The 8,946-nt window shown below is 54.5% G+C and overlaps 1 protein-coding gene across 1 annotated transcript; it reads right to left on the bottom strand.

Annotated features, from left to right (window-relative positions):
* Window positions 1–302: 302 nt before the first annotated feature.
* LOC136972005 (acetylcholine receptor subunit alpha-like 1) lies at window positions 303–8,226 on the bottom strand. Its single transcript, XM_067266544.1, has 6 exons — window positions 7,925–8,226; window positions 3,589–3,633; window positions 3,337–3,446; window positions 2,829–3,009; window positions 1,300–2,106; window positions 303–931 (listed from the first exon to the last, which is right to left on the bottom strand). The coding sequence occupies exons 1-6, from the start codon at window positions 8,108–8,110 to the stop codon at window positions 746–748; spliced, it is 1,515 nt and encodes a 504-aa protein (XP_067122645.1). The 5' UTR covers window positions 8,111–8,226; the 3' UTR covers window positions 303–745.
* Between the last annotated feature and the right edge of the window lie 720 nt (window positions 8,227–8,946).

Raw genomic sequence — 8,946 nt, 5'->3', positions numbered from 1 at the left:
TCCTCTCCCAAGGCTATCCGTTAAATCGAGGTATTACCGCCCGACTAAACGTATTTCCGGAGTATTTTCGGCGGGTTTCCGGTCCCTTATCCGAACGGGAGACGGGGGACTTCCGGTAAGATTTCTCCACGTTTCCTCCTTCCTCCACGCGCCAATCGCTTCCTCTTCCGAGTGATTCGCTCCTCGCCTTTGACCTCGGCGTGACGTAGCACGAGAAGTTAGCGCCCGACCCGTATTAACCGAACCGAACTTCGGGAACCAAGACGCACGCGGGAAAGAAAAACAACCACCTTCTTTAGGAAGAAAGCTTTTTATTTCCTTCGGTGCGGCCCCGGAAACGACACCCGGCGATCTGACCCTTCCGGGCGCCGCCCGGCACCGCCTTCACTTCTTCCTCCTCCTGCCAAAGCACGTGCGGGCGGTGGGGCCCCGGTGGGGCCCCTTCCATCCGGCCCAAGCTAGCTCTAGGTCCGCCGGCGCGGCGGCTACTTATTGCGATTCGAATGGAAGACTTAGCGTCGGAAGCGGGCCGCGCGAGAGTCGGCCGCCCCGTCGCTCTCCCCCCGTCCAGAGCCGCGACAAGAAAAAGAAACAAAAAAAGAGAGAGAGAGAGAAGAGCGGCCCTTGCCGGGGGCGGAGCCCTCTTCGCCCGCCGCCGACGAAATTCTAACTAACCCGAGCGGGGGGCCGGGCCGGCCCGACGAATAGAGAAAGAGCCGAGGGCGAGGGGGCCGTCTTCCCCTTCCTACGTGCCGTGGTCCAGTCGCGATCGCATGCGAGAGAAGATGACGTCGATGGGCTGCTGCTTGTCCTCGAAGAAGGCAGGCGCTTGAAGGATGATGCCAGCCGACCCCACCAGACAGGCGACGCTGAAGATCCACAGGAACAGGCGATCCAGCACCATGGCCACGAACTGCCAATCGTCCAGAATCTGTCCGAGACAAATCCCCGTTAAGGTCTTCATCCACAAAAAGAAATAAGCGCGGGGGAGGAATTACGGAGGATGGTCGCGTGGCTGGCACCAGGCCAAACTTCGATCGAAATCGCGTCGTTCGTTAACTCCGATTTCACCCCTCGATAAGGGGTGGAATCGGAATTGTGCAGAAGAACGGTCCACCTTCCCTTTCGTTCTTAAAGATTTACCTCTTTGGCTTGAAGTTTTCCTCTCGAATCTCGCCCGTGGGAGGGTGAATCTGGTCTCCTCCCGACGCGACAGGAGTGCCAGCGGAACCGGAAGTAAGTCTGCCGAACTTACTACGCGCGTGACGTGAGAAATTAGGAAGGTAAAAGGGCTCTCACCTCGGAAAACGAGTCGAGGTTTTCCTTGTGCTGGGCCACGAATCTGACGTTCATCACCGCCCTCTCCATGTCGGGGCAGGGCCTGGCGTCCGACGTGCCGGGCCCCACGTCGTGATCCAACATCTCGGAAACGGCGTAGACGGTGCCGTGGTAGGAACACTCCACCTCCAGCATCCCGGGCTTGACGTTGAGGGCTTCGGGCATTTCCACCGATTCCAGGATCTGTCCCTCCCCCTTCTTCTCCGAAGGTTCGTCGGAGGAGGGTCTGTTCATCCTCAGAACGCGAGGCAGAACTTCTAAGAACACTTTGCGGACCCACGGCGCCATTTTGTGCGTGGACGGCGATCGAAAATTGACGTTGAGGACCACTATTGTGACGAAGACGGACAGAGACACTAGAAACATAGTGAAGAGGAGATACTTTCCCAGAAGAGGAACGGTCAGGGAGGTAGGGGGGATGATCTCTGACAGGAGGAGGAAGAACACCACCAGAGATAGCATGATGGAGATGCTGAGGGATACTTTTTCGCCGCTGTCGGAAGGGAGGTAGAAGACCACCACCGAAAGGAGAGAGATTCCAACGCAGGGGATGATGAGATTGACGGTGTAGAAGAGGGTTTTCCGCTTAATGGTAATGTTGAAGGTGATGTCGGGGTAGGGTTCCTCGCAGCAGCTGTAGAATTTCTCTTTCCTCTTGGCGGGGACGGCCATGATGTCCCATTCCACGTTCAGGTTGAACTCTCTCAGATCTATACCGATGTCGATGTCGGGAGATCCTTCCATTTGGTGTTTATGTTTCAGGTCCACCTGCACGAATCGTAAAGAATTTTTATTACCTTCCTCTCCGCCCCGACTACCGGTAGTGTGGCCGGCCGGCTTTATCCCGCTTCCGAGACTTTTCCGAGGGATCTTTGACCCTCGACCGGGGGAGCGCGGTCGGAGCTTCCTGTAAAAATCGGAAGATGACGGCGCGGCTTTTTGGAAGCAGGCCAAATCGCCCGTTTGGGCGTCGGCCCGTCTTCCCGGTCCGCGGGATGGCCGATTAATCGAATTTCTCGGTCGCTCCCCTGGATGAGACTTTGTAGATTCGATTGGACGATACGAATGGAATGGGGGCCGTTCTCAAATGGGAGTTCTGGAGGGTCGCTTCCTCTCTCTTTTCCGCCGCGCGCGCAGAATTTAGATAATAAGAGGGTCCTTAATAGGAGGGGAATCGTTTAATTCTTTAAAAATTCTCATTTAATCGACAGACGCGAAGGTTCCCACTCTGATTTTTTAACAATTACTTCACTTTAAACGGTCGTCAAGTTAATTAAATGGTTTGGCGAAGAGGGGCGCCGATTGGGGTAAAACCACTCCCTTGACGGGGCGACGAGGTAATTTCCCCTCATCACCTGTCCCTTCTCTCGTCTACCCAATTCTTGGACGAAATCTGAGGAACGGGAGAGGGGAGAAGTCGCGTGGCACCAAACCGGAAAGACACGGTCGGGAGCCGAGAACTTCCGGAGGAGAGGTGAAGAGGGACTCACCGTGTATCCGTCGTAGGTCCAAGATCCGAACTTCATGAAGCAGGTCTGTTGATCGAAGGGGAAGTACTCCACGTCGATCTCGCACGAGCTCTTGTAGGTGGCCGGAGGCTTCCACAGGACCACTCCGTCCCAGTGCAGGATGGCCTTGGTCATGATGGTCACCTCGTAGTTTCCGTCGGCGCTGCGAATCCAGCGTAATCGTCACTTCCGGTTCCGGGATGCGGGACGGATCGGCGGGCGGATTCGGCGCCGTCCTCCGAGCCGGGGGGGGGGGAAATCGGAGAACGAGAAAGACGTCCTCGGCCGTGCCCTTCTCGACTACTCCCCGTCGCGTACGCGCGCGCCGCGGGTAACCCCATCTTCCCTCCGGCCCTTTACACTTTCCCCACCCTTCTGCTTCCGGTTCCGGCTCGTACGTCACTCGTAACGCAATTGCCATTGCGCAGGACGGTCGAGCCCACCCAAAGATCCGTCTCCGCCCCGTCCGATAGAAACGAAGGGTTCTCACTTGTTGTAGAGAACGATGTCGGGTAACCAGATCTGTTCCGCCGGCACGTGCAGCTTGGACACCCCTCCGTACTCGTCGGGATCCCAACGAAGTTTGTAGTCGTTCCATTCCTGCAATCGTCCGGGCGTTAGTTCCTCCCTCCTGCCGTCCAACCTCCCAGAGAAGAAGCTTCAGCCTCGTCTCTCACCGCAAACGGGGGGGGACGAAACACGTGACGGGAGGAAGCGGGGAGGAAGGAGGAAAAAGGCTTACCTGTTCGACCCAGACGTTGGTGGTCATGATCTGATTCTTCAAGTTCTGTAAAGAGAAGGAAGATGAGTGTTCCGATAATCTCCCACTTCCGGAAGGCTCCCCCCGGAAGTGGGAGGGAGAAAGAGAATATTCTTATAAAACACCATTTTTAATCCGGGAGAAACGAGAAATTTACTTCGTCTCTATTGTTTTTTGGATACAGGGGATCCTCCGCCACGGTCCGACGATCGAGTAGGAGGGGGAGAGAGAAAAGTCACTGGTTTGCGCGCTCGAGATGGAAGCTTACCCCCCGGTAATTAGGAGCGGGAGGGAAGAGGAATCGATAGATTTCGAAGCCGAATTACCCGGCGAATAGGGAAGAAGTAAAACTCTCTTCGTCAGTCGCTCGTTCTTTTTCTCCCCCCAGACGCCTAATTAAGTTTTAAAGAGAAATCCCGATCGGTTATATTTAATTAATCGCGTTCCTGAATTTGAAAAAAACCCGGAATTTCCGGTTAATACAGTTCGAATGGTGTGAGGGAGCGCACCCTCCCTCCATTCGGACGGAGAAAATCGTAGGAAAACACGCGGAAAGACACTAAACCCTGCGCGCAATTGCGTTCTGTTTCGCTGTAGGCCCACCACGTGACCGAATCTAACGCGCGAGAATACCGTTCGATACGGTATCGGCCGCTTCCAGATAAGACCTTATCGGAATCGACTCCTCCTCCTCCTCCTCCTCCTCTCCCACACTAACGATGTGTTTCGTCGTCACTACTCGGACCCAAACCACTCGATCCGCAGTCGGAAAGGGGGAGAGGGGGAAGTAAGCTCGAGGGGGGAAGCCGATTTCATAAATCCACCGAACCCTTCTGGAAAAGGCGATTAGAAGGATCGGTAATGGAGCTGGCTTTTTTCCGGTGGCGCACGTGGAGATTGGAGGCGTTCGATCCGAAAATCGATTTTCTTTTTTGCCGATCGATCCCCCCGATTGCTCCTTCCGTTTAAATTAAATAACTTTTTATCGCACAGGCCGGAAGAAGTAACGTTTATTTCGCCTCGTCGTTTGTCGCCCGATTCCTCTTAAAGACCGTTTCACACTGCGATCCGGCTGCAGCACGCTCGGGCATTGCGTTACCATAACAACAAGTGTGATCGATAGGGAAATTCACGTGCCGTTTAGTGTTATTTGTACGTGGCCACCGAGAAACGACGCCCACCGATCGGTATGTCATGTCATAGAAAGTAGTAGGCCTTTGATTCGGTACTTTTGACAGGTCAGACACAGACACGTGAGCTTCAAGGGTGCATCTCTTTTATATTCGATTAAAAGAGACTTCAGTTAGCTTTAAGCAACGTGCCAAAGCGTTTATTTACGCTTTGACACGCACACACACCATACAAAAACGGCCGAAAGTGTTGGTATGCTACGTCACAGTACTTGTTGCATTGTACGCGGCGAATCCTCCAACGAAGGTGATGCGTGTGTATAGGAGGGGTTGATAGCTTATAAGGCAGCTTTTTCATTAATTTAGCGTGGTAAGAGGATGCGTGTACTTTCGAAAGATCCCCTAGATTGAAAGGAAACCCCCTGCGATTTTGGTAGAAGGCTACATCAACTTACCAATTGTTCTACAATTGTTTTCCGATCCTTACCTTCAACTAGAAACGAAACGAACTTGCAACGTGGAGGAAGGAGTGAAACGACATTTTCCGCCAAGTCCTTTTATACCGGAAACAGGGCAACCTACTTCCGGACCACCCGGAAAGAAAAGTAAAGAACGGAGACTGCTCCGTCTTTCCGTCGCCGCGGTGGGTGGAGAAGCAACGACGCGCGAATACGAAGGGCTCGGCGCGGAAACCGTTGAGTAAGCCGGCGGAAGAAGTAAAGGAAGATTTCCTTGGACGTAATGAAGAACGGAAACCGCTCTTGAAGGAAAAAAATCTAATTTGGTGTCTTCTTTCGCTCGGAAGGCGAAGTAGAAAAAAAGTTAATCGATAGGTACGGTACGCGTCGATCGCTTCGTGCTTTGCGCCGCGCCGCTACAAGTTTCGGACATAGGGGACGGTTCGGGGTAGAGCGAACGACGAAACTTTGGGGGGGGGAGAGAAGAAGAGAAGGGAGACGATCGACAAACTCCCGATCAACCGGTATTAAAGTGCGTTTTACGGGGAGGAAACGGAGAGCGCAAAATCCCTATTTATCCGGAAGTGACCACAGAGCGCGAGCGATTGAGAAGACTTGGTGTGTGTGTGTGTGTGTGTATCTAGCGAGAAGTCTGTCGAAAATAAACAAATTCCCGAGAAAATTGATTTCCGACATACTTTAATCTCAACTTTATAGAACACTTCGCTCATCCGGAAGGAAAGTAATACAACTCGTAACGTTATAACGGTCAATTAATATTAACCTACCGGTTAGTTGTGTAATACGACCATCCCTGACACTTCACCCGAAAATACAGCCATTTTCAACTCGTTTTGTTCAAAAACACATAATATAATACGGCCACGTTTCTTCCGTACGAGCGATTTAATATAATTGAAACAAACTAATTGTTTCTGTTCTATTTACGAAACATTTTCATTATCTTTAAAGTCGTTAACTAATTACTGCCAGAGAATACGTAAACATCCCTCTCTCGAACCAAGCAACACTAGGGTGATTTTTCGAGTGGGAGGACCCCCGGAAGGCAACTTCCTCACGTTTAAGTGTTAGACATTCAAAGAAAGCTGGAAAATTCCACGCGCCAGACCGGTTTCCACTGGCGAGGCCGGTGGAAGAGGGAAGGCCCTTTTCTACAGCCTCCTTCCGTGTCTTCTCTTGCCCCCCCGAGAGCTTTCCGGTAGTAAATGAAACACGCGGGAGAAGGAAATAATCCAGAATTTGGGTCTTTCTGGAATACTTCCCGTAAAGGCCCCTTTCTCGGAAGAGTCCGGTATTTTAGTCACGTTTTTGGACACGAGAAGAGGCCAACCCCGGATTCTTTCGCTGTATCCGGAAACGGAAAAACCGCCAATTTTGCATTTTTTTTTTTTTCGTTGTTTCCGCCGGGTGTTTGCTAAGAAGGCCTTCTAATCTCGGATCCTCCGCAGGGCGAGAGACGAGGCCCGACGCGTGCGGGCATAAAACTTCCGGAGTTGCCAGCCCTAATTCCCTCCCGAGTGTCGCGGAGCGGCGGAACGGCGACGTCGCCCGTCCCGCCGTCGGAAAACGCCGAGTCTCGAGTCTCGCCCCTCGACGGAATCCGCAAATTTTGCCGCGTAAAAGTCTTCCATCCGTTTTCGTACCTTTTTCCTCGAAGAGTTTTGCGCCCTAATCTACTTTATTCTCGTCACACTTTTTCATCTATTTTCTCTAGCGATTAAGGAACTGAAGTCTTTCTTTTCCATTCTAATATCTACTTCTGTCTTCCCTCCCACCTTCCCCCTTTCCCCTTTTTGGTCCCCAACCGAGCTCCGTCTCTTTCGTCCCTCTCCTTCTTCCCTTAACCACGCTTCCTCTCGACGTTCGGGTGTCCTTCCTCGGGGGGACGTGCGCGTGGCCACAAAGGTATTTGTCCCCGTCGTCGTCGCCCCTTTTCGGTTAACGACCGAGGGGAGGCGCTCCGGCCAGAGGCGAAAGACTGTGCGAGGATGTCACCCTCGACCATTCTAACGGAGGGCGCCTTTCTTCCGTTCGAAAATGTCGGCCTCCCGGAGAAGGAGTTCTCCTGAGTTCGAATCTCCCACGGCGACCGGTCGACACGCGCCCTTACGATACCGTCCACCCGCAGGCCCCCAGAACCCGAGGCGTTATCTCTTCCGGAAGCGGGAAGAAACAAGATTTCCGCCCGTCCCCGCGCCACGCGCACTCGAATCCTTTCCGCCCCGCCCCACCGAAGTTCGGAAGACGGAGCATCCGGGAGACCGCGCGTGGGAAGCGAGCGCCCACGCCGAACTCGATTCCGACGACCGGGGAAGAAGAACTCCGTGGAAAAGTGATCTGAACCTTTACTGGGAAGAAGAGCGCGCCTTCTCTCCTTCCTACTCTCTTCTGGATCCGTCCCGATCCGGGCGGAAGAAACGGAAAGGCCCGCCGCCGTAACGAGCGCGCCCAACATCCACCTCAGGCGCGACGAGTTCCAACGTCGAAAGGGGGTGACAAGAGAATCTCCCCGGTCGGAATCCAGCTCTGGGAGAGAAAATGCCAAGCGCGGACGGGATTTTCGGACCTCCGGCGCGTCGCCGGGTCGGGACGGCCGGCGCGAGTCAGCCGGCGAAGAGAGACGGCCTCCCCCTTCCCTTCCCCCGAACGGTGAGCCGGAGAGGAGGGGACCGGAGGGCCCGCGGGAGGAAGGGAGGCAAAAGAACTCACCACGTCGATGAGCTGCGAGAGTTTGAGGCTCATCTTGACCGTCAGCCTGTCTGAGTTGTTGCCCACCGGCCGGATGAGGGAGTTGTAGCCGTTGATCAGGTCGTCGTACAGACGCTCGGTGTCGGCGCTGCCCCTGGTCCCGCCGATCCAGGCTACCAGAAGCACGAGCGGCACCCGGGAAGCCATGGCCTCTTCTAATCGGCGGACATCGGCGCTCGGTCCCGGCCCGTTCCGGGCGCCACCGCGGCGATCGATGGCGCCGATGGCGGCGCGCACGCCTCGACACTAGCGCCGGAGAGGCGGGCGGCGGACGAAACGCGAAGCGGCCGGAGGGCCCCGGGCCCTTCCGGACGGAGGGGGGGTCGGCGGGAGAAGGGAAGACGACGGCCGTCGGCGGACGCCGCCCGCCCTCTGTCGTCGCTGTCGGTAATTACGGCGGATTCTGCGCCGTCCCTCCTCCACGGAGAGAAAAGTCGACGACCGCGGTCGGAAAGTCGGTCGACGGACGACGGAGGAGGACGATTTATCCCGTTGGGCGGGGTTCTTTTTATCAGAAGGGATCAAAGGAAAGAAGAATAGGTTTATAGTCCCCCCGTCCCTTTTCGTCACCGCCTTGGAAAGAAAATTACGGGGTCCGGACGTTGGAGAAGCTCCCCGTCGGACGAGGAAGCTGCCGTCGTCCGGGTTAAGTCCAGGAGGAAGTGACGTAACGGAAGTTCGAGAGTTTGGGGGTTAAATTCTTCCGAGGAACCGCTGTTTTCGAATTATTCGTGTCCGGTGTGTTTCGTTAAGCGAACACGAAATCGCGTGTTTAAACCGGACACCACTTTCCATTCCGGAATATCGTTTCTGGCGAGAAACAGGGAGTAGGCCCTCACCAGAAACAATTTAAGAGAAAGTGGGGCAGGGTTAAGCGAAATCGTGGGGTTAACCCTGCCCCACTTCCTCCGAACGATCCGTATTTTGGGTCGGAACTAAGGGTGGCTGCACGTGAAGAAGCCCTTTAAAAAAAAATAACCCGG

The sequence above is a fragment of the Centruroides vittatus genome, unplaced genomic scaffold (genome assembly GCF_030686945.1).
Source record: "Centruroides vittatus isolate TY-2023 unplaced genomic scaffold, ASM3068694v2 contig_2747, whole genome shotgun sequence".
In the NCBI taxonomy this organism is placed as follows: Eukaryota; Metazoa; Arthropoda; class Arachnida; order Scorpiones; family Buthidae; genus Centruroides; species Centruroides vittatus.
The sequence above is the reverse complement of the archived record's forward strand: the minus strand, read 5'-3'. Positions and strand labels throughout refer to the sequence as shown.

Bases quoted from the DNA above. Each gene is read 5' to 3' on its own strand.
- LOC136972005 (XM_067266544.1), bottom strand. From the start codon at position 8,110: ATGGCTTCCCGGGTGCCGCTCGTGCTTCTGGTAGCCTGGATCGGCGGG. The intron at 3,010-3,336 runs GTGAGAACCCTT...CTGGATTCGCAG, and splicing joins GACATCGTTCTCTACAACAA to CGCCGACGGAAACTACGAGG. The intron at 2,107-2,828 runs GTGAGTCCCTCT...CGATTCGTGCAG, and splicing joins GGACCTACGACGGATACACG to GTGGACCTGAAACATAAACA.